Source organism: Typha angustifolia, chromosome 7, assembly GCF_048772165.1.
Source record: "Typha angustifolia cultivar Huaian chromosome 7, ASM4877216v1, whole genome shotgun sequence".
Classification (NCBI taxonomy): domain Eukaryota; kingdom Viridiplantae; phylum Streptophyta; class Magnoliopsida; order Poales; family Typhaceae; genus Typha; species Typha angustifolia.
This window is the reverse complement of record NC_133245.1, coordinates 5,109,540-5,134,288: the sequence shown is the minus strand read 5'-3', so window position 1 is coordinate 5,134,288 and position 24,749 is coordinate 5,109,540. Positions and strand designations below refer to the sequence as shown.

The window sequence follows — 24,749 nt, the reverse complement described above, 5'->3', positions numbered from 1 at the left end:
TGCAGTCCGCAAGTCGTAATGCATCTTTATTTTATCTTAAAATATTCAACTATTTAAAAAATTGAAAGCTAAATATAAGACCGACCAAAAACTCTCTTTAAATCCAGAGATTCTCATCATTGGCCTTTGAATCGTATTGTTAAATTATTTCAAATATTAGAGCTGATTCTATAATTTTTTTTAGTTGTAGGTATAGATATCTACTTACTGTGCAACAAGTTGGCGTAAAAGATCTTACTCGTCATCAAAGTGTACTTCTGGGGCTTTGAGTTTAGTTTTTGCCAAAGAGTGAAAAAGAAAAAAATAATACTGTAACATTTAATTTATGAGAGAGTACCTTTAAGAGTTAAGACCCTTCTGGCCTTGTCTCTGCCCTCTCTCTCTCTCTCTCTCTCTCTCTCTCTCTCTCTCTCTGTAACCGTAGACGCCAAACTCCGCCAGAAAACTCTCCCCTTCTCCGCTATATTTGGTGGCCTCCGCAGCCAAGCGCGCCACAAAAACATCCGCCACCGGCAAAGATTTCCTCCCACGTATTATGGAGGTCTCCTCCTCTTCTTCTACATCGCACAAGTAGACCAAGTAAAACGCCAACAACATCACAACAGCACCATCGCCAACAAGGGCTAATGGAAGACTCGGATTCCTCTATTTCCGTCTCCAGTCTCGTCTGCCACGAAGACTGCGCTGATTTGGATGCCAAAGATGGCTATAATGGAGATCGTGAACTTTTTCTTATACATAAAGATGCCTCCTTTTTGGAAATTGAAGAGGAATACATAGAGAAGTTGGTCTCCAGAGAGAGCAGTTGCTCTTCTTCTACTTGTTGCGATAACTCTTCTATAACATCAGAAGACTGGTTTAAATGTTCTCGTTCTGATGCCATTCAATGGATTCTCAAAGTGAGTCATATAATTTTGCCTCCTTTTTCTTCCCCAATGCCAATAGTTCTCCTCAAAGTACTGACTTTTGCTTTGTGATTGATCACCAGAACAAAATCTACTTCCGGTTCAGTTGCCGAACTGCTTATCTAGCCGTCACCTACTTCGATCGTTTCTGTCTGCGGCGAAGCATTGATGTAAATAGAAGTTGTTCTTCTTCCAAGTTCTAACTTCTATGTGCTCTTATTCTTTGTCTAACGACTTTATTTGTTATTAATCAGAAGGAGAAATTATGGGCATTTCGGTTGTTGTCGATCGCTTGCTTATCGTTGGCGGCGAAGATGGAAGAGTGCAGACCGCCGTCGCTATCGGAGTTCCAAGTAGAGGAGTATGAGTTTAGTTGCAACGCAATACAAAGAATGGAGCTTCTTGTTCTGACTACTTTGGAATGGCGCATGAGCTCGATTACGCCATTCGAGTATCTAAACTACTTCACGTCTAAGTTTAAGTGCAAGGATGGATCAAAGGATCTGATGCACAAATCTCTCAGAAACATTTTTGCAACTAGTGAAGGTTGGTCATAAGCATTAATTAAGAATGTTAAGACTTTTTTATGTTATTGATGATAGAAACTATTTCTATTGATTGCAGCGATCAATGTAATGGATCAACGACCATCTACTATTGCATTAGCTGCTGTATTAGCTGCATATAATGAAGGATTAACAGAAGAATTAGTAGAATCAAAGATTAGCACTCTTTCACTATGTGGGTCCCTGGAGAAGGTGAAATAGTTTAATCAAAGTTATCTTTTTGACTGTGGAATTACTAAGATATTAAGTTTTTATTGTTGGTGTTCTTCTTTTCAGGAGCATGTGTATGCCTGCTATAATGCAATGAATCAGAGATTAGCTTCTTCAGACTTATCAGCAGATTGCCCAAGTGTTAATGATGCCATTGAGGTTATGGATTCCACCTCATTCACTGCTAATGGCAATAAGAGGAGGAGATTACAGTTGCCAAATTTCCATTGAGAAGCACTCACTCTTGACATGTTTTTTGTTTTTTTGTTTTGTTTTTTTTGTTAAATGTCTATGGAGCTTGGTTTGATTTTTTTTTCCTGCCAAATTGCTGATTTGGGTCTTATTGTGTTGGGTGCTTTGTGGTAGATAGTGTAAAAAGAAGTGAAAGGTGGAAAGGTTAAAGAGTGGAACTTTTACTCAATAGTGAAAAAGGCTGACTGCAAAACAAAAGCTTAGGGGGAGGTGAGCCAAAGATGCCTCTAAGGACCGTTTGCAAACAGTGTTGGAAGCTAGTTAATTGCCATTTCTTTGTACTGGTTCTGCATGTGTTTCTTTGATGTGGCTTTAATTGGAGTCCATTTTGGTGGAGCTTCCTCTCTGAGGCATTGAAAAAGATTGCAATAAAGCAGTGAGTAGTGGTGTGATGCAGCGTACTTGTGTTGCTTGTATTGGTTGGTGTCTGTAGAGGTTGATTGATGTCTCTGGATTCATTCGATTTTTGGAAATGGAATTGGATTGCATTTGTGCCTACTTTTCAAGGTGTCGTCAAATCTTGGCCTACTTTGTACCCTCAGAATCAAACTTTCTGTGCATGTCAACCCAGTACTTGTTTCTACTCATTTCCATGTCATATTCACCACAAACTTGTATGTGAGCAAATCAAAATCCAAGACACATGGGAATTAGGAACTATTTATAAAGAACAAGGAGTGGATTTTTTTTTTCTCTTTTGCACTAATTGGCTAATTGCCCACTAACCCAAATTCATTCATTGACTATTGAAAAGAAAGACAACTTTAGCAAAAGTCTGATGGGCCAGCTGAACCCATAGTCTCTTTGTTTGCTAAGCTCTTTGTAATTTGATAGTTTTCCCCCCTTTAATTTTCACTTAACTTTAGACCATAATGTAACCTCATACCAAACTAAACTTTCTTAGAGCAGTGAGATATGAGTATCGTAGAGAAAGCTAAAAAGACAGAGGATCTTATTACATATAACTTAAAGTCCGGGTACTCTGAAAACATTTCTGTAATAACTAGCACAATAGTGGATCCCCCCTCCCCCTCACAGCTTGTACTAGTTTCTGGCCACTGAGCACCGCCATCTCTGCTGCGACTCGTCTTCCTATAAGCAGCCTCTGCCTATTGGAGCGTGTGCTGTTATTTTTCCTTTTCATGTCGAACAGAGGAAGTATCCAATGTGATAGTGTGATGCTGAGGACCCTTCACAGCCCCAAAAAGATCTCATATAATATCCAGCTGCCTTATTTGTTTGCAAACTTATTTACCCAAGTAATTCATTTCTCAAACTTAAGATTAGAAAAAAGAAATTATTTTAGACACCTCGACCGTCTAACTCATTGTCTTAGCTGAAAAAAAAAATACTGAAGTCGTAGAATTTAGTGTTTTATTCTAAATATAAAATGTTAGTTTTATCGGAGTTTTATTCTTACTAAGAGTATTAAGAATGAAATGAGAAAATTATTTCTTGATTCGTATTTATCTACTGTTAGATAAATTATAGAGGTTTATCGTATTATAATTAGATATGCTAGAGAAGAATATTAAATTCAGATTTTAGATACAATAAATACAAATCAAATCTTATCATCCTTCTGTCTCTTGATATATTTATATAATTGTACATAAGTTTCCATACAAAATGTTGATGGAATCAGCTCCACAGGATTAGCATTTTACTTCTTATGTAAACTCTGAATTTATAGTGTTTTTCTAGTGGGCCCAGGTAATAGCTATCTTTTAGATAATAAGTTTGGAAGATAGAACTATTTAAGTAGATAAGTTTGTGAGAGATCTAGTTTGATCAAATACTCCAAATTTGTTGGTCAAAAACACACTTGAAGACAAGAGCTTTGGTACATATTTGTTGGTTTAAAGAAGAAGCAGCTAGAAGTTAATTAGTAGTATCTTCTTGTTGGCTGCACCAAAGCAGCATGAGAGAGGATTAAAAACTAAAGCAAAGGGTTGGCAGTTGGAATTCATACAAGGGCATGTTGGGCTAAACAAAAGATTGCTTCATTTGGTGGCCATCCCTTAACTGCAGGCTAAGGATCTCTTCCCACCATGAAGACTGCTAAAGCCAAGGAAAATTAAAAGCATTAGATATCCAAGCATGACCTGGTCAAAGATGGCATTCTTTTTTATTAGTTGTGGTGAATGATGATCTGTCTTTTAGTAGTTCATGAAGGCAAGCTCTGTGCAGTGTTTGGTTGGATTGGATAGTACTCTTTGGGTAGAACACCAAAAGGAGAAAAGTATTAATACCCAGACCAAATGTCTTGCTAGTGACTAGCAATGGAATTTCTTGGCAATCACTGTTCTTCACCATATTCAGATATAATACCTATTACCTAGGATGTTGTGTTATAAATTCTCTTTAGCTCCCAAAGAAAAAATTAAATTAAATTTCCAACCTAGGTAATTCCCCCTCAAGTCTTTGTTATTATGTTGAGTACTAATGTTGCAACAGCAATTTAATCTTGTTAATTGATGCTCACTAGTTGTTGAAGTATGCATAATTTAATGTTGAACTATTTGATTCATTTTATTTCTGTCAGAGTATAGAATGATAAAACAAATTCTCTCTAACAACATAAGTTTTTAAAGTAATTAATGAGTTAACAGGTATTACCGTAAAATATCCTACGATTCAAATCCCACCGGTGCTTCTTATCAATTGAGTAAAAAAAAAAAATACTCTAACTATTTAAGTTAATTCTGCTTCTATGACCTAATCAATTCTCTAAAATTGAGAAGTATTATAACATAAAATTATAAAAACTATCATTCATTAATAATATATTAATAATTTTACAAATAGCTAATGGTTTTGTTAAAAAGATTACTTGAGAGACACTTTATCCCCTAACATCTGATGAAGATTATTGGTGTTATTCCTTAGATAACTATTTAATTTTTTTTTGTAATGGACTAACAATATTTGCTATGTCTCTCAAGTGAACAAGTGACTTTCAATAGAGTTCATTCTGTCAGATTAAGTAATCAGCTAAGTCAGTTAACTCATCTATATATATATATATATATAGATGTAATGTGTGCAAGTTTTGAGTGTTATTAGCCCGTGCTTAATTTTAGCCATCCACAGAGTGGTCAACCTCGAGATTGAGGCAGTCGTACTTAGAGTTCTGTGAACCTTCAAGCTTCTTTCACATAAGAAAAACCAGGAGGGAGTGAAAGCTTTTCACTGTTTACGAATTGGTCTCCAGGCACAGTATTCAACAACTGAGCCACCTGTGGATTTCTCTGAGAGCTGGAAAGAGGCCTTGAAATTAGCTCAGGCTTGTGTTTAACTGTTAAGAGCTTTGGATGTCGGATAAAGAAAATACACTGATACCGGATAATTAAAGGTGGCTTATTCGTGCACAAGTGTAGTTAATTATTGGGGTCCATTTCGTTGGTTGCTAGTGCATATGGGTCGAATTCTTAACCTCTTAACCAATGAAGAGACTTGGAAGGGTAGAATAAGTTGGTTCCAGGAAAGTGCATTTGACACACCTAATAAAGCTCTCTGTTCATAGATTTGATTCATATTTATATAGAGGTTTGGACTATGTCTCGGTTTCTCTTGGCACATGAATTACCAACATTATCTCTACTTTTATTTCATTTTTTCTTTTTCTTTTTTTGAGAGAGGGAAGAACTAGTAACATTATATATCGTACACCTTCTCAAATGCTACACTTAACATTAAAAGCAAGCTCTACTATGGGGATTATTTCTATCAGGAGCCTTGAGTAGGTTTCACACAAACAGGGGCTATTTGCATAAAAAAATAATCTAAGTTTAATAACAGCAAGATTAAGCTCTTGTGGGCAATTTCTATGTAAATTATATATACTCTATTATAAAAAATAATATGTATCTAATATTAAAAAAAAAAAAAAGAAGATTCTAAAAGTTCAATTTTACTATTACTAAAATCTCAGAGCTTTTTGATGCAAATGACCTTACAAACCGCTGGAGGGCAAATCTGCAACAAGATTACGTGGAAATGACATGAAATAAAGATCACTCCCTGTTATAAAAAAAAAATTCAAGGAGTGGAGCATATTTGTCTGTATCTTGATAAGCTTTTACCATCTTAAAAGGAATATAAATCAAATGAACGGCGAGGAAAGAAGTTGCTAGAAATAATCCTGGATTCTGCGATCTAAAATAGAAGCTGCAAAACTGGCTAGTCGTGTACCGTGGTTTTCTTTCCTTGTCTTCTTCCGGTATAACAATTTTCAACATGGAGCTACCTGCTACAGAAGCGTGGGAGATAAGGAGCCAAGTTGTCATGCTTGGTCTTCTTGATCTTCATGTAGCTCCAACAGGAATTAACTTGATAGCTGCAGCGATGGGCATCCCAAGAAACCCGATGAATACACTCGCAAACCACTCCAGTCTGGTAAGAGGTGTTGTGTTTGCAAAATCACCAAGAAACTGAACGATGATGACTTGGAAAAGGACAGTGCTAGTAAGAACACCGACGAAAACATAGTTCTGCAAGATGCCTGTGAACACATCTATCTTCTCCATCTCCCTTGAGCTTATCTCATTGAACACCTGCGTTACACACAAGAAATCAACGAAAAGAACATGCACTAAAGATTCTTGATGGTTTATGGGCGCGCTCCATTTTCTATAGCACCCAAAAAAAAATATGATTGGAAGAAAAGTACAAAATTTCTATTAGATTGTACCTCTAAACAAATATAAAAAATATTCATTGTCACTTTGTAAGAATAAGCAATTACTCAATTAGCAGCTATCAGGATCTTTTGTGTGTGTGTAAAGATTACTATCTTTATCTCACAAGATGAGGCTATAAATCTTTGCTCAACTATTTACCATGATCCCAGTTGATAAAGAAATACAATATTAAATTTAATCAAATGATTTGTCAAGTAAGCATAGCTACGCTAATTACTCGGCCAATATCTGCCCAATACAAGCAAAATCTTAACATAGGGGGAAAAAGAAATAAGATTAACAGAAAAATCATAATGGCTCAGCACTTACTTGACAAAAGACAAATGAGTTAAAAATAATTGTATTTAGTGTAAGATCAGCACCAGGGTCCTCAAGCCCAAATAGTTCTTTCCCTTGGGTTTGGAGATACCAGATTATTATAAATTGGTAGAACGATTGGCCCAAAATATTTCTCCACATTGTATTGCTTATGAATTTCCCTGTTCTTCCGACTGGTAATCTTTTCATCAAGTCATCGTTAGGTGGTTCAGTTGCTAATGCGAGTGCCCCCAAGGTATCCATAATCATGTTGACCCAAAGTAACTGAACAGCAGTTAGTGGTGCATTTCCTAGAAAAAAATAATGTGGAATGTCAAGAAAGATAAGTTCGACACAATTGTAAATGCCAAGAAAGATAAGTTCAACACAATTGTAAAGTTTTGGTCAGGTGTTACCTCTAAAGCAAGCTGAAGAGAAATTAACTACTAGTGCCACCACATTGACTGTGAGCTGAAACTGCACAAACTTTTGAATGTTGATATATACAGAACGCCCCCATTTTGCAACAGTAGCAATAGTGGAGAAGTTGTCATCTAGAATTATGACATCAGCACTCTCTTTTGCCACCTGTACACAAGTAATACATATGATAATAAATTAATGGCAAGGAATCAGTTGGTTCCATCTATATAACTACATGAAGAAAATTGAAAATGTAAAGGAAAATTTTGTTCTTTCTCAAGGAAATAACTTTAAAGGGAGATCAGCTATCGATACAAACAAAATTGGGTTGCTATTAGTTCTAGATATCATAAACATGGAATTCTATAAAGTAGAATATGAAGAGAATTAGAATTACTGAAGAAAAGAATATGTAAAATGAACTTTTTGTATGCGTGTCGAATTAAACCATCAACAATATGAAACCCTGTGAAAGCTTATTTCCAGATCATGTAGTGGGCTCAGAATGTGAAGGATCATTTGTACCCAAACAAATTAATGGCAATCCATGATGCTGGAAGCCAGCAAAGATTGCTTATCTCAATGGGAAGTTTGCAGCAAAATCCAATTGCAAAAGCACTAATATTTGTTTTCTACTACAATCTAAGAGCCCAATTTGATAGATTGCCTCTAAGGTTCTTCAAATGATTCTATACTATAGACCAGGACCGTACAGGTTCAGTCACTGCTATCAGCAACTTTAACCAACTTGCTATTTCTTGCCTGTTCTGTTCTTAAGGGATCACATTGATTGCATGACTCAAATGTTTCAGATCTGAGTCAACTGTAATTGCTGTCAACCTATCAAACCAATTTGATGACAAACTTTCCTTACATTTCATTTGACTTTGTCTTGGATATGATTTTCATGCAAAAGTGACTTCTAATTCCAACAGCAGATCAACTTTATACAGATATTCTGAGAAAAAGAATCCATACTTAAATGCATTGAAATAAAAATTGCTACATTACATAGCTAAAATTAACTTCAATCTTCCAATCTGTCCACAAACTAGCACAATTTTCTCGATTAAGTCCACAACACATAGTTTTACCTCACTAAAAGTCTATAAAGAGTTGGAGTTTAGCAACCAAAGAACAATAGTTTCCAAATAAGATAGACAATAAAGTCATAATTATCACTAAATGATGCATATTTATGTTTCTGATATATTAAAAGAAATTTCATTTCATTTGCTTCTGAAACATGATAAGTGCTTAGTTTCTTGAGGAAGTTCACAGCAATTACCTCAGTCCCTGAGATACCCATTGCAAGTCCAATATCTGCCTCATGAAGTGCAGGAGCATCATTTGTGCCATCACCAGTCACAGCAACTACTTCATTGAATGTTGTGCGCAAATGCTTTACTAGGGTATGTTTATCCAAGGGCGAAGATCTAGCCATAACCTTAGAAATGGAAATTTAGAAATCAATGAGGAGACAAATTTCAGATATTGTTCACATACTAAAACTGTGTAGGATACAAGAAATATTAACCTGAATTCTCGGAATTAGTTCAATCAGTTCTTCCAGACTCTTTTCTCTAAACTCAGGACCTTCAATAGCTAGACCTCCATCTGTAAGAATACCACATTCACGAGCAATTGCTTTTGCTGTATTAATGTTGTCTCCTGTCACCATTCTCACAGTAATACCAGCAGACCGACAAATCGCGACAGACTCATTCACACCTGGACGGACAGGATCTTTGATACCTACAATACCAATGCACGTATAACCTTCAACTGGCATTTTCTGCTCAACAGAGAATTCATTTCCAATATCCTTGTAGGCAAGGCAAAGTGTCCGAAGTGCTTCGCTAGCAAAACTTTCAATTGTTGAAGCAAGATGATTGACGGTTGCCTCATCAAGACTAACAACAGTACCTGTAGAGTCAATAAACTTGTCACAGGCAGCCAAAACTATTTCTGAAGCACCTTTAGAGTGTGCACGATATCCTCCTTCTGGAAGTTGGAGAACAACGCCCATCCTCTTTTTAACAGAATTAAAAGGTTCCACCTTGACAATCTTAGTTTCTTGGCGTTTTGCCTGAAAGTCTCCACCAAGTGATAGGCCAAACTCCAATAGAGCAGTCTCTGTTGGCGTTCCTAGAATTTCGAGCTTCCCGTCTTGGTTCATCACAACTTCACCACCTGTGTTATTAAATATCGACTGCAGAAGAGTTTTAACTGCAACATCAGGAGTTTGGGAAAAAAAACTAATAGCTTTCTCTGGACTGCTCACTTCTTCAATATTTCCGCAAATGCAAGCTTTGACAACAGTCATATGATTAGTTGTCAGTGTTCCTGTCTTATCACTGCAGATTGATGTTGCTGAGCCCATAGTCTCACAAGCTGCAAGGTGGCGGACCAGTGCCTTATCATTCATCATCTTCTTCATGGCGAATGCTAGGCTTAATGTCACTGCTAAGGGCAATCCTTCAGGAACTGCCACGACAACAATGGTAACTGCAATAGCAAAATACTCTAACAGCTCCAACGCATCATCTCCGGACCAGTTCAAAAGAAAATCCTGATGAAATTTCTGGCTGATAAGGCCTTGTGCAAGCACTGCAAATGTGACGACAGCAAAGAATAAACCAATTCTCCCAATAATTGATGCAACTCCATTTAGTTTGACCTGCAATGGAGTTTCATCATCTCCTCCTTCGCTAAGAGTAGACATCAACTTACCCCATTGAGTTCTCATCCCAACTGTTGTAATCAACATTTTGCAAGTGCCATCTTGGACCTTGGTCCCAGATAAAAGGAATGGATTTTCTGCATTCACAATGACAGGTTCGCTCTCCCCTGTCAGACTGGATTCATTAATCAGTAGAGAAAATCCAGTTACAAAGAGCCCATCTGCAGGTATCTGGTCTCCAATAGCTAGATGGACAACATCACCTGGAAGAAGATCATAAATTGATATCTTTTGTCTGAATCCATTCCTTGTAACTTGTATAGAGATTTTCTTTTTCTCCTTATCCAAGTCCTTAAATTGTAAAGACTGCCGGTAGTCACTAGTTGCAGTAACTGACACAACTAAAAGGATGCTTGCAACAATTCCAAGGCCATCATGTGCACCTTTTGGCCATCCTTCCATGACAATGCCAACAATCAGAGATACAAACGCACACACGGCCAGAATTATAAGTGTCGTATCTTGAAGTGCGTCCCATACAAATTCCCAAAAGCTCCGCATTTTGGTTTCAGTGAACCTATTTAATCCATATATCTCTTGCCTCAACTTCAATCTATCCTCAGCTGTAGATAGTCCATCGGTAGTTGACGTTGAAAGCTTACTGACAATGCCATCTACTCCGCCGTGCATCCTCAATTTCTTCAAATCATGTCCTTCAACAATTGATCCCAACTCATCTGCACAGATCTCAAAGCCTGCCGCCTTGACTTCTTGAGGTACAACATATTCACTACGCAATGTGATACCTGGAATCAGTTTTCATAGACAATATGGCAGAAACTTAGATAATAATAATGTCCATAGCAGATACATTTCACAAGCTATAGGGTGGACCAATCAGTAATCAGAAATTTACCATGTATGAACTGAAGTGCAGCTTTCGAAACTAAAACAGCAACCCGCAATTTCTCCTGAAATATGCAATGAAGACACAAAAAAATCATTAATTATATGCAACATTCTATGTCATCACACATAAGAGGTTTATTTGGGTATCTGGAAGTCCATCCAGTGGAAACATAGATAATAGATTGACAAGTTTAAGATTTTAGGTTCTATGCATCACAACTTATGACATCTGAGAAGAAAACAAGTGGAAAGAAGAGGCACTTGTTTACTTAAAAGTTTAAAGGAGTTTAGAGTACATGATCACTCTACATTGGATGTGTATACAAACCAAGATCAATTTTGATGACCTACACCAACAAGAAAGCAACAATTTATTGCAAATTAAGAGAAGGCATAGTGTTGCAAGAAACAAGAACCGCAAACATTCCATTTCCTTGAGATCTAAATTTCGTCCATCTCCTAAGACCGTCGTCTCACTCTGAAAGTAAACTATCCTTTCTCACGTATCAATCAAACTGACATGAATCTAAATCCAATCGCGTCAAATTACAGGAACAGAACAAGAAGAAGAACAGAGTCCTCACCTGATTGGTCCGTTTCATGGCCTCGGCTTCGGATCGCTTGGAGAGGTTGGCGGTGAAACGAAACCTCCTCTTAGGGTTCTTCACGACCCCGCACAGCTTCCTCCATCGCCGGAGCGCCTCCTCCGACGAGTTCTTCGCCTTCACCCCGCCGAAGTTTTCGTTCAAGTAGCTCTCCATCTTCTCCCCTCCCAAAAACCCTAAAAGATCGCAGAGATGGATCGCCTTCCTCCAATCCTACCTATAAGACTTCGGATTAAGTATTACTACGCGGAATTCACGGGCGACTGAGATAAATAAAATTTATAATTAAATGGGGGAGTGGAGGGCGAGGAGGAAGAGAGCGGCGAGATGTGGGGTTAGTGGTGGTGTGGATTTGGAAGGGTTTTGTTTCTAATAATAATGGAGATGGACTCGAAACAGAAGGGAAGAGGAGAGAGGTCAACGTTAAAGAACAGGGCAGGCAGAAGGTGACGAAAAATGTTAGGGTGAACGGAAGAATTCGGCATCAGCTACTATACTGCCTACTGGTTTGATAGAATTAAAAGTTCTCGTCGTCTTCTTTCTTGGTCATCAAATTATTGGACGGTTAGTCGGTGGATACTTTAAATTTCTGGGCCCGTTAACCGGCCTCTTCTTTTTTTAGCTTTTTCTCTCCCCCATTTTGATTCCATATTACTTTACCTTCCTTTTATATTTTTAGAAAGCTATAAATCCTTTTATATTTCTATCCCTATGTCGTTGGAGAAAAATATTAAATTTTATTAACTGATAACTTAAAATTATCTATCTATATTTTTCTATTACTGATTGAATTGCTCTTCGCCTAATATCGTCATAGTTGTGCTACGTTAGAAGAAGAGAGAAAGAAAGAAAAATGCTTCACCCTTTTTTTTCCCCCTTCTAGTCCCATCTTTTTCCATTCTTCTCTTTAATCAACAAAGGGAAGGAGTGGGACTAATCTGCCCTCTTCTCTCCTTAGGCGACTTAGTTGTGTTGACTATTAAATATTTACAAAATAAACTAGGAAATGGATGTGTAGCTCCCGTTGTTATACGGTTCGGAATTTCTGAAGCAATAATTAGGTATTGCTTTCAATACATCTCGGATGTCTCCTTGCAAGCAGAAATTCATGCACAAAGCTTCTTTTCTATGTCAAATAAAATAGCTAAAACTCCAAATTTGATAGCTACAACCACTACACTGAGCCATCTGGTAATTATATATTTTCATGTCTATGTAGATACGAAGAGAAGTGTGCAAGATAATTAGAACTCTTCTTCTTAGAGGAAAAAGATGAGAAATTTAGTCTATTTAAAAATAACTCACGTGTGTTTTAACTTTAGTAAAGCTAACAACTAAATTTAGTTATAATTTTTCAAATTCTAAAAGAATATTTATACGTTTTTATAGTATACGAAGGTAAAATAAAACTTAGTCAAAGTACGGGGTCAAAATATAATTAAGTCTTTTTTTAATTTACAAAGGAAGGAAAGTGTATCTACCCTAGTGTTACCAAACTACCGAAATATAATTTTTTATAGAAAATTCATCACATATGGTGTTGTAATAAAAAAAATTGTTAAATATTAACTTTAATATTTAAGAGAGATTGAAACTCATAATCTCTACTATAAATTTGTAAGACTTATCTACTGAGTTAAAAGAGTTATCTTTACATACTCTCTTTCTAAAAATATTCTTTAGAAACTAAGTTAGGCCTTTTGATGAGATTTATTTTTTTTTTTATAAACTTAGTTTATTTCTTAAACTTATTAAGAAAATATATATATTAACAAGCCAATTGAAATGATAGGCTCATGGCAGTCGATTTCCAGAACTTTTCTACCCAGAAAACTATTTTTCAAACTTATTTAAAAAATAGACAAACTTATAAACTATTTGAAGAAATAGTTTTAACTCTCTCTCAAGGCAATTCACTTTCAAGATCAGTGATTCTATATGCGTAGATATAATAACTATAACAGCAAATAACAACATTGAAAATAAAATAAAAAATATATACATAACTAAAAAAACTGCTCACTTTCATAGATAGTCACTTCTACCGAAAGCAATTCAGCTTAGTTCTTCGTATAGTTTCGAAACTCATCTATTTGTCTAATAAGTTTGAAAATGAAAACATACCTAAGAATGAATCTTTGGCAAGGTTCTTTGGTGTTCTTTTTGTTTTCTTTTTATTATATTTTTTAAATAAACTTTAAGGTAGAGCAATATCATATATTATGCCTCATAAGCAACGATCATATTACCTACAGACAACTGAAACTTTGTTACACACTTGATGGACCAGTGACTTACATTATAACTTTATTAAGGTTAAAAAGCTATAATGGGGGCAAAACTTATTTTCCTCCCTAAAAGAATGCTAACGTTACGTGCCTTTCTTGCCCTTGGAGAAGAAGGCATCAATAGGTATTTGTTTTCCCTCTTTAGAGGAAGCCTTCTGCTTCTTCCGGCCGTTAGGTGTAGCATGTGACGCCTTCTGAAGGGACCTGATAGAAAAGCCATCAGGGATATATAATTAATTAGGTCAAAACATCACGCTGTTTGATTTGAAGACAAGCTGTTATAAAGTTGCCATCAGAGATTCTTGATCTCTATCAAACCAAAAAGTCCAATGCCTGAACTATTACATAATTTGAGTTGAGAAACAATGAAGAACAAGAATATATACCTCCCCTTTTTAAGGTGTCCCCAGTTTTGCATTGCTTCTTCCTCTTGAAGTGCCTCAGCTAGGTGGTAGTCTAAATGTTCTTGCCTCTCATCCTCAAAGCTCGGAGGTAGCTCGATTCCACAAAGAGAGCAAATGTAGCCATCTATCCATGAAGGCTTAACCATTTGACCAGACGAGGCGAGTATTTGATGATCATCAATGTTGTTGAGCTTGCCTGTTCCCTCACTGCTCTCACATTGCAGAGAAGATGGATCTTGGCCCCACTAAATGAAGACACCAACAAGAAAAGAATTTGACGTAGGTTGACAGTCAAGCTAAACCAAGTTCAAATATAGCAAATGAATGTCAGTTAAACTTTGACATAAAACAACTATACAAGATTAACGCATGAGATCCAACTGCAATGATATGATTGTTAGAATTGTTGGATTACCAGAAAGAATACAATATGTGCAGCATAGAACACAATGATAAGGACACCTCATAACCTAATACATCAATTAAAACAAAAGAACATAGGAAGTACATTAATCTCAAACAAGAATGCTGGATAGTGATGTAAATGTTCTACTGGCTCTCATATCACCTTTGGTTACCACAATGCAATAAACAAGCATCCAGTGAAGGGCCAACACAAAATATGCCCAACTATGTTGTCTGCTGAGATCAGCAGTAACAAAAGAATTTCCAGTGAACACATTCGGTGCTTTGCAGAATTTTACTTGCTCTTCTGCTGAACCATGAAGAACAAAACAAAAAACTAGAACTGAAAATAAAAAAAACAAGGATAACCAGAAAGCATGTTTTCCTAAGAATTAAAACAAAATATACTACAGAACAGAATGTTGCGCTAAATATATTGGTGGTTGTAGCTTGGAAAATAACACCAATTACCTTACCTGTTCACTTCATACATTTTGCAATCTATGTTTCAAAGTTAAGTGATTGTAGTTTTCCATAACACTAGAAGTTGTCAGTCTGATGGCACATGTACTCTTGTCTCACAGATTCATGAAAAGAACGCTCTTCAACAATAGAGGTAAGGCTACATATATGTTGCCCTCCACATATTATGCTTTGGCGAGAGCCTTAAATCTCTTTGGCGCCCTTTCACAGTGGTCTTCCACAAACACGGAAAACAGAACTCTAAGAGTTTTCAAGAAAGGGAACTTAGATAATCGACGGAACTCAGATAGATAAATTCCCATTAACAATTTCATTTCCAACCATGGTCACAACATTCTTGAGCATGTATCTGATAAAATGCATCAGACACCATCATACAGAGGATTCAGACATTCTTCTCAAGAGAGCCTTGAATCCTTGATGTGTTCTCTGGAAGTCTTGCAGTCTTTGTGTAGCAGATCATAATATAGGTGTTAAAGTTTGAAACCACCAATAAAAAGATACTCTTTTCTTTAACTGCATCCCAAAATTAAATTAGTTGTAGCATTTATTTTAGACTTTTAATACATCAATAATAGTTATAGAATTAAAATCCTTGCAACTCCACTCAGCCGTTTTGTTCAAAATAAATTTCCCTCTGTACTTAACCAATAACACAAAAGATGCAACCCAGGTCTCACTATAAATACAGAATTTACTATTATCATTCCCATTTGGTGTGAAAAGTCTAAAGATAGTGAAATCAATCTTTATAAAAGGGATTCTTATGAAGCAGAGAAGTCATTCTAAGTGAAGAATGAATTAAGATGGAAAATATAAGGGAAAAGCTATGCACCTTTGCAAGGTATCTATCTTCAACATCATCTATGTCACCAGAGCATATGCACTTCTTTAAGATGGCTGGCTCATCATATTCAAGTAAGTTTTCCTTGTCATCATGAGGAAACAAATTATCATCACTCAAGGAGCTTTGCTGGTGCAATGAGGCATTACTTCCAATATCATGCAACAGATGCTCTTCACTGGCCTTCAAACTCCATGTTTCCTTACCTCTAGAATTGATATCTCCTGAGATAGCATATCTCGTGAGGGTTGTCTGTGTGGGGTCAAGTGAACTATGTTTATCATCACCAAACTGAGACATACGCAGACCTGTCAAGATAAATTTCAATTGCATTTGTTGAAAAGAATCAAAAGACCAATCGGAAATGGAAAAGGACTTCAAAAGTGTACCCCGTGTTAAAATCAAAAGACCAAAATTAGTGTTTCTCCTGAAAAGGCTAACCTAGGAGGTTGACTAAGATGTCACGAGGAAAAAAAAATTATGAACATTTACTCACATAAGAACCTCAACAGTCAACAACAACCAATTGGAGTCTGCTATATGAATCATTTTCCTCCATTCATCTCTACCTAGTGCCAGATCCTTTGTCACATCAAGTGCTCTCATATCTCTACAAGCTTAAGTACATTTTAAAAGACTGAACATCAAATAAACTTAGTACATGCGTTGTTTACAGTGAAGAAGTGAAAATTATAAATTTATACAAAGAAAGCTTGAAGGCTACACAATCTCCATATCCCATACCTATTAATCTCAAAGAAAGAGGAAGTTCTGCCTTTAGCAACTTGGAAGCATATAAGAGGATATCGTCCTTTGAGTTAATGTATTTCTGCATAGATACTGCTCTTGTCCGAACCTGGAATTAGCTGATTTATCAGTACAAACATTATAGAGCATCGGTGGTAAGGATTCACAATACCAAACTATTTCCTATAAATAATTAATTCAGCACAAGGTTCTAAGTGTTGTTTTATGATTGGGATCGGATGCTCCGAGAAATGAGATGTATTGGATGTATTGGCCAAAATGGTTCTGAAACCAGCCTATTCCAGCCTAATATGAGCGATTTCTGCCCAAAACCAGTAAAATACTAGTTTCAGGCCTGGATCAGGATAAAACTTTAATTCATAATTCAGCATATATAATGTATCTCTGATGTGCAATGATCTACAAGATTCAACAAAATGATGTCCATGTGCCTTAGCATCTAAAAGGATGTAAATTTGCTAAGAAAAAGATTTGCAGAAGCTTGTGCTAAGCAATACATAGCAAAAGAGGGGATGACGAAAAGGCAAATGAATAGAAATCCAACAGACCTCAAAAGATGCAGACTTCAACTTTAGCGTCAAATTTCGTCCCCACAAGCATTCCTTCTGCATGTCACATGATAATGTTTCTGCAATATCAGCTGCAATGGAAAAACACTCTGTAATTAGCTGGCAAGTAGTGCAAGATATCTATGAACCATGCTCTAAAACCAACAAATGTGGAAGATAATTTATGAGATGTTTCAATATGACAGTTCAATTAGAATAGGATACATCTTCCCAAAGAAGATAATGAAACAAAAGGAACATCAACAGATATGGCAAAAGGTGCAATGTGCTGGGAAAATTCAGTTATGAACATTTAGAGCCATGAATAAAGGACATTCATGAAAAAATATTAGTAATGCACCAAGAAAAGAAGAAACCGCTTTCTCTAACTATGTTTAAACCACCTATTTGTCTGATCGCACAATTTAAAGATCACCAAATTCAACCCAAGAATTATCAAAACTCTGGCTCTCCTAGTCATAATGAATGTCAAGTCCCACTAACCCTTAATTTGCACCTTCTTATGATGTTTCCTCGTCAAATATAGCATAATTATTCAATTGGGAAAAGAATATATCTACTTTCTTTCAAATGTATTTCTTTAATATAACACAGTTCAAAACATATGCATCGTTTAGCCTCAATATCAAAATTTTAAAATTTTATATAGATTCTCATGGGATAGTAGCAACTAGCAGAAAATACACTTAGTCCTTCAACACTATGTGGACAACCTCTGAGGCATTAAAATATACCAATCTATAGTAAGAAGGAAATGATCTTCAATTTCAAGAAATAATAGAATGGTGCCAACCAACTTGATCAACTGCAAATTTTGTGGTTAGACAGTTTGCATCAATGATAGTTTTTAATCTCTTATAAACATGTTATTAAAAGACCGGCAACAGGGAAACTTGTATCCAGGTAAATGTTAAGCATTTTTACCTAACTGCTGGAAAAGCAACGAAGCATCACCACAAGGGGTGAAAGTTCTCTCGCAGCTGATACTCTTGCGCAACTTATGTTCAGGAGTATCTGTTCTCCCTAAACCAAGCCCCACAGAAAGAAAGAAATCTAGAAAAGGGAAAAAGAGAAAATGTTGTTACGTGGCACTGTTATATAAAAAAGGTTGTCATGAACAAGAAGAAAATTCACAGCAGATATTGCAACAAAATTTTTTTCCATATTATCTCATAAAAAGACTAAATAATAGAAAAGAAAAGCTGAAAATTTAAAAATGTGCAATTAATAGGAATAAGAGAAAACATTTTTTTTAGGAAACAGGACTTGCTCTGCTGGAAGAATCGTGAATAGGAATGTTTTACTTGTATTTCTGAGCATGCCAGTTGATAAGTAATAAAGAGAATTAACTAATTAAGTGGGATATACAATTGTTGAAAATTCAATGTGTACAAAAACTGCAAGTTAATATGCATGAGAATATCAATAAATTCAGAACAAGAATGTTAACACCATTTAAAAATGAAATTCAATTCACTAACTCTCACCAGTGCAGGACCTTGGTAGGACAAGACATACAAAGAATTATCCTTACTAACCAGAATCTGTGATAATAGGTGCATGGTGTCAATCGAATCAATCCTTACTGTTGAACTAAGTGACACCCTCTAAAGTGTATACTAGAGTTTAGAAAACCAAAAAAAGAAAGAAAAAAGCATTAAAACATTTAACCCAAGTCCAATTACTGCCACAAGTAGAACTTCTGCAACATTGTATCCTGAGAATTCAACAGATATTAATCTTTATATGCTCCCAAAATCTTGACTCTCGAGACAAGTAACTAGAAGCCTGATAGGTAAATTTCACCTAGAAAAATCAGGTCTAACATGGTTTTTTCATGCCAAACACACCCAGGTGGTGTCCAGGTGTGACTAACAGGAACAGACTCTCAGATAACGGGGTAAGGCTGCCTAAATCTTGCCCTCACTAAACCAATTATCAGCAGGATCCTCGTGCACTTGGATGTCCATTTACCATTAAGGATTTACACCACATACCTCGATAACATATCCAATATAACCATAAGTACATAACCTCTAGGAGAAGCTTAGAAGATGATCTCAAAAATTTGTACGAGGCAAAGGATGCCAATATAAGTTGCCGCATGTCATGCTAATTATATAGTCAACAATGTGCAAATCAAAAGGTCTAAAAATATTAGATTAACAGGTAACTACCAACCAGTTGAACAATCCGAAAATAGCGCACATAGGAGAGCACCCTTTTGCAGCACCTCTTCACACGTACTGATACCAAATACGTCCCTTAAAATATGTTCTGTCACCTTACCAATACCACCTATCTGCATCCAAATATCTTTAAGCAACATATCAGCCTTCATGGGCATCTAAATTATTTCTGATCAAATATATAGAACTGAAAACTGAGTTCCATTTACAATTTTCAGTGGATCAAAGAAAATCAAGCATTTCAAAGGTCATTGGGAATATGGGAACACAAAAAAGTTAAAATTTTTACAAAAAAAACCTTGTAACTAGAAAGATGACAGAAACTTACATAGCTTGGACCAACACATGGCAGCCAAGAGTAACCACATACAGGCACATATATACAGGCACACATGTAGATATATGTATGTGCCTATATACATATACAGAAACTTGAAAATGTTATATGAAGCTGAGAGTTCATGAAAGGGCATCAGAGTACCTTTCTTATCGGTAATGACAATATGAAGGTCACAACGGCATCCCGATCATTTGGTAAAATAAACTGTCCATCAGGCTTGTTTATATCTGAGCAAACCTAGCAAGAGACAATAGAAAGTACATATTTCATGAAAAGAATCATGAATAATGATGAATCAGCATATTTAATATTCTTGATATCTGACCCTGCTAAAGTAACATCAAATAATGTAGAATAAAAAATAATGTTTGTGAAATCATTTATCCAATTTGATTAACATTGTCAGAAGAATTATTCTCCTGGTATCATAACCAAAAAACTGAAACAACCATGAAACATCAACTTCTTAGCAACCTCTAAGTTGTAACAGGATATCACTTCAGTAATCAAGCAGATATTCTAGCACAGGTTATGAAGATCATGAGATGAAGTTTAACAGAATTCTAAAGTCATTTGTAAACTCTAAGTAAATTTGTTTCCTTCTGGGTTCTTTATTAGCATATTATCTGATAATGATGGCATGTGCACCATCAATGTTTTTTCACAATTGCATGCAACTTCTTTCGAGTGCTAACTGGAATAACTAATAATCAACAAGTTACACAAGACAACCTTGGCAAGCAAGCGGTTGGGAGCCACTCCAATACTACAGGTAAGACCAGTTTCCTGATAAATAGCATTCCTAAGTTCCGCAGCAACCTTCGCAGAAACAAGAACATTTAGTTAATCAATATTCTGCACAACTGTACTGATAAAAATAGTAAAACCAGTGAAACAAGCAAATTAACTCTTTAAAAGATTAATCTTCTGGTTGATCAAGCTGAAACTTACTTCCTCGCTGGTAATGCCTCTCTTAATGCAAGTTTCAGTAATATTGAGATATGCCTCATCCAGACTTGTCGCAATGAACTCAGGATCATACTTCCGGAAAACTTAGAGAAGAAAATGATAACATAATTATCAGGTAGTGCAGATAACCTAGCTACCAGCTATTCAGAAAGTAAGGTCTCATACCATTTCTTGTCAATTCACTGAAGTGCGTATACTTCTTGAAATTCGTTGGCACGAAAATCAAGTTTGGACATAATTTACGCCCAATAAAACCAGGCATTGCTGCACGAACCCCAAATTTCCTTGCCTGTATCAAACAAAATTGAAGTCAAACTTATCATAAAAACACAGTCAAGGATATAATAAGTGAGAATCAGGTCCTAGGCAACTAAGACAATACACCGTTCAAGACCTTTCTCATTATAGGAGACAAGATGTGAGCTTGCCCCACATGGTTAGCTTGAGTGAGCTCTTGATCAACTCCAAGTTTTAGCTAATGAGAGGCATCTACCATGAGGCCATGAGGATGCCATTAGAATGATCATGTCATCCCTGGTCTCAGGACTTAAACCATTCCCAAGTAAGGTTCTGAGTATCGGGATTAGCCTTCCGAAAAAAAAATATAGCAAATTGGCCATCCATACCAGTCATTTTGGTATCAGATTATTTTTAATTACATAAATTCTAAAATACATAAAATTTCTTAAAAGTTTAAAAAATAATGATATAAAGATATAGAATACAAATTACTCACATAAAGTAAAAAAAAAAACTACTTTCTCAATCTTTCTCTCTCCCCTTCTTCCATTCACTCTCTCTTTTTCTCTCCACACAAATAAAAGGTCTTCTTCTTTGCCTCTCTCCCACTCTTCCCCTCACACTCCCTCCAACTTGGACTCTCTCCACTAGTTCTATCCCCCACAATCCTTCTCTCGATCTCTTCGCCATCTCTAACTTCATCTCTCACTCTTACCTCAAAAAAATAAGAAATCTCAGTCTTTTATCCTCTCCCTCGCACTCTCCCTCTCTTCCCCCCTCCCCCTCCTCTCTCTGTTGCTACAGAAGAGTCCGCCATAGGAGGAGCTCGCCAGACATCTAATTCAATGAATCTGCATCGAAGGACTTTGTCAATGTGTATCACATAGAGAGAAGGTATATGGATGTCTACTCTCCACTTCACTAACTCATATAAGATGGTTTTAGCCAATCCAACCAAAACAGGTCTGACATGGCTCGAGATCGACCGATTCCCCATTGAAACTGGTCTATTGAAATAGGAAAGTTTATCTCAACAAACATGAACAAGAAACAAATACCTCATAAGTTGCAGTACATATCATAGACATGCTACCAACTGCCAGTGGTTTTCCCTTCAATGATGGATCATCCAATGTCTCGACAGCAGCATAAAAAGCATCCATATCAGAGTGCAACCATAGTTTTGTAAGATCGCGTGAAGCTTCCAGCTCTAATATTTTTTTATCAGCAACCTGAAAGGCAATGTGATATCCATATTAGAGTGCGTGCTTATCAGGTTGTCAAAAAAATGGCCACATAATATAATACATTGAAATCTAGAAAACTACAATAATGAAGAGATTCAGTAGCTATTTGATCTTTTTATTTTCTGGTGTAATTGAAATGGGTTAATTTCTCACATGCGATTCAAGGAAAAACGGAGGAAAATGAGATCCGGTAGCTTTTTCTACATACCGGGAAACAAAAAGAATGACCAATAAATAAAAAGTTGATAAAAGAGAAAATTCTGACATAATTGATAAAATAATGACCATTAACCATAAACTAATATAATAAACCTTAGACATGTTAACTACAACTTTTATGTAAAGTGTAAACATGCATGGTATGATCATATTTAAATGTAGATGTCTAAAAACTGTCTGGTTTATATTCTATTGTGAATGATTAGAACAAACATCTGCTCATCTTTTCTATTGATTGGTTATCAAGTTTTGTTTTTCACTTAAACAATTACTAGAGATACTAGGCATCAAATGCAGGATAACAGTTTCAAGCCTTCAAGACAAAATTCAAAGACAAGTAAAAGATATAGAACCTCCATATCTTCCTTGTTCAAGTGATTGTACCAGAAGATTACCAGATACAGAGACTTATCTCAAGACAAAAGATAACTATCAAGCAAGAAAAGGAACATGGATATGCATATAAGAACTCAATATCAATTCGACCATATTTCCACATAGGAATGCCATATTAGCATAGATCATGTAAGACCTATAAGCAATACTGGATAAATTTGAAAATAGTGGACAGAGAGGGAGGGGTGCCTTAGAAAACAAAAGCTTCACAATAACCTTCACATGCATCCCAAAGCTATAGAGCATAATTTGTTATGCGGACATCAGTGGCATATTACACAGGCGTATGTATTAGTCCAATTGCTCATTTAAAAAATTAGTCTTAAGTTAATTATTTTTATTATACATTTGCTATTTATAGTGTTTAGAGTTATAGTTGTTTTTTTGCAATTGTTTAGAGTGCTATTTGCTTACTATCATTTGTAAAGTCTATATATAGACTAGCTTTTTACTCAATCAAGATAAATGAAGAAATGACATTTTTTTGAAATCTCCAATTTGAGTTTTGGATGTAAAAACCTTAGTTGAGAATGGAGATATGAAACTCTATTCTTTCTCTCTTTCTTTCATAGTCATCGTTTCTAGAATCCTAACAATCTAATTGTTTCACATCAATTTACTATCGCATCTACCGTGGTAGGAGGTCATCATGGATAAGATGGAAACAAATTTGATAAAAGCAAAACAAGTGCTTACATATTATAATTTTGAGCAAACTGGAACCTCAATATTCAATTTTATCTGGTAAAAATGGCAACTGTATGTTTAGTTTTGCAAAGCAAAACAAGTTAACAGCAATATAACTTTAACATACGTACTGACTGAAAATGAGATATATCTTTATCTGTAAGTTTTGCACACTGTGCCTGCAAATTCTCTATTTTCTGTTTAATAAATGCTTCCTTCCGTTGCTCATTTTCAAAATACTTTGATCCTTTGCTTGCCTCATAGATAATCCGTTGCACTTTCTCTTTGTCAACTCCTTCCATTCCTAGGAACCATTAAACACCACATATATAAGGACTAAAATCTAACAGATAAACATTGCTAGTGAGGCATATCAATCAGGAATCACCATAGTCTAGAATAACTGACAGCAATACAGAAAGAAACACAAATAGCATTAAATAATAGAAATAGTTCTTCACCATCATTCACAATATTCAAATCTTCACAATTTATCGTGCCAAATTCAGATATGCAGCATATGACTGATTAAAGTTTACTTAATTTAAGAAGCATACAATTTTCTACAAATGTACAATTCGCAAAAGAAAAATTAAGCATGGCACTTAAAGCTAGAAGATCGACAAGCATCATATCACTAACAGTACTGTATATTTTTGCCTGGATGCTCCTCCTCTCTTCAAAACAGTAAACTTATCACCAACTTTGGCAAGAAAACAAAAGAAAGATCTAAATTCGACATACCAAACCAAATCCATAACATGGATTTTTATCGAATCAATAAGCTTCAGATGATAAAAGGTCCGACCAACATCTGCCTCTTACGATCAGAGACTCAAGAACTCTCATAAACCCTAAACAACGGCCGTCACAAAGTACAGAGAGTCTAACCCTAATCTTACCAATAGAAGCTGATCTGGAAGGAACATGACCAGAAAGTAGCGATCCTAGTGAGAACGATGGAGACAAAAAGAACAGAAGAGAATAATACCTGCTTTAGCGTTGGTGTAGACAGTGTGATAGGATTGCCATGGCCGGTCGACGCCTTCCATTTCCCTTCTCCTTGACGACATCTAAGAGGAGGAAACGGGGAAACTGAGAAAAGACCGCGAAAAATAGCGGAGCGAATTCTTTTCCGGCGGAGATGG

At 36.0% G+C, this 24,749-nt stretch overlaps 2 protein-coding genes across 2 annotated transcripts; one reads left to right on the top strand and one right to left on the bottom strand.

Annotated features, from left to right (window-relative positions):
- The first annotated feature begins 386 nt into the window (after window positions 1-386).
- On the top strand, window positions 387-2,523 carry LOC140763372 (cyclin-D5-1-like). Its single transcript, XM_073101538.1, has 5 exons — window positions 387-899; window positions 989-1,075; window positions 1,160-1,451; window positions 1,530-1,663; window positions 1,748-2,523. The coding sequence occupies exons 1-5, from the start codon at window positions 627-629 to the stop codon at window positions 1,910-1,912; spliced, it is 951 nt and encodes a 316-aa protein (XP_072957639.1). The 5' UTR covers window positions 387-626; the 3' UTR covers window positions 1,913-2,523.
- Window positions 2,524-5,830: 3,307 nt separating this feature from the next.
- On the bottom strand, window positions 5,831-24,748 carry LOC140762159 (calcium-transporting ATPase 10, plasma membrane-type-like). The gene is made up of 22 exons (XM_073099785.1): window positions 24,593-24,748; window positions 23,733-23,905; window positions 22,111-22,284; window positions 20,978-21,101; window positions 20,795-20,895; window positions 20,576-20,662; window positions 19,985-20,080; window positions 19,832-19,915; window positions 19,496-19,616; window positions 18,239-18,367; window positions 17,294-17,385; window positions 16,722-16,833; window positions 15,969-16,285; window positions 14,228-14,490; window positions 13,928-14,045; window positions 11,533-11,766; window positions 10,956-11,010; window positions 8,894-10,845; window positions 8,645-8,803; window positions 7,350-7,521; window positions 6,946-7,244; window positions 5,831-6,489 (listed from the first exon to the last, which is right to left on the bottom strand). Exons 1-22 carry the CDS (start codon window positions 24,672-24,674, stop codon window positions 6,241-6,243), a joined length of 5,193 nt encoding a protein of 1,730 aa, XP_072955886.1. The 5' UTR covers window positions 24,675-24,748; the 3' UTR covers window positions 5,831-6,240.
- Between the last annotated feature and the right edge of the window lies 1 nt (window position 24,749).

What these genes read in the sequence shown, in the direction of transcription:
- LOC140762159 (XM_073099785.1), bottom strand. Translation starts at nt 24,674, where the DNA reads ATGTCGTCAAGGAGAAGGGAAATGGAAGGCGTCGACCGGCCATGGCAA. An exon ending in CATGTGTTGGTCCAAGCTAT is followed by an intron (nt 19,617 to 19,831) that starts GTAAGTTTCTGT and finishes ATTTGGATGCAG; the next exon opens with ATAGGTGGTATTGGTAAGGT. An exon ending in GTTGCTTTTCCAGCAGTTAG is followed by an intron (nt 17,386 to 18,238) that starts GTAAAAATGCTT and finishes TTTCCATTGCAG; the next exon opens with CTGATATTGCAGAAACATTA.
- LOC140763372 (XM_073101538.1), top strand. Translation starts at nt 627, where the DNA reads ATGGAAGACTCGGATTCCTCTATTTCCGTCTCCAGTCTCGTCTGCCAC. An exon ending in CCATTCAATGGATTCTCAAA is followed by an intron (nt 900 to 988) that starts GTGAGTCATATA and finishes ATTGATCACCAG; the next exon opens with AACAAAATCTACTTCCGGTT. An exon ending in GTCTGCGGCGAAGCATTGAT is followed by an intron (nt 1,076 to 1,159) that starts GTAAATAGAAGT and finishes GTTATTAATCAG; the next exon opens with AAGGAGAAATTATGGGCATT.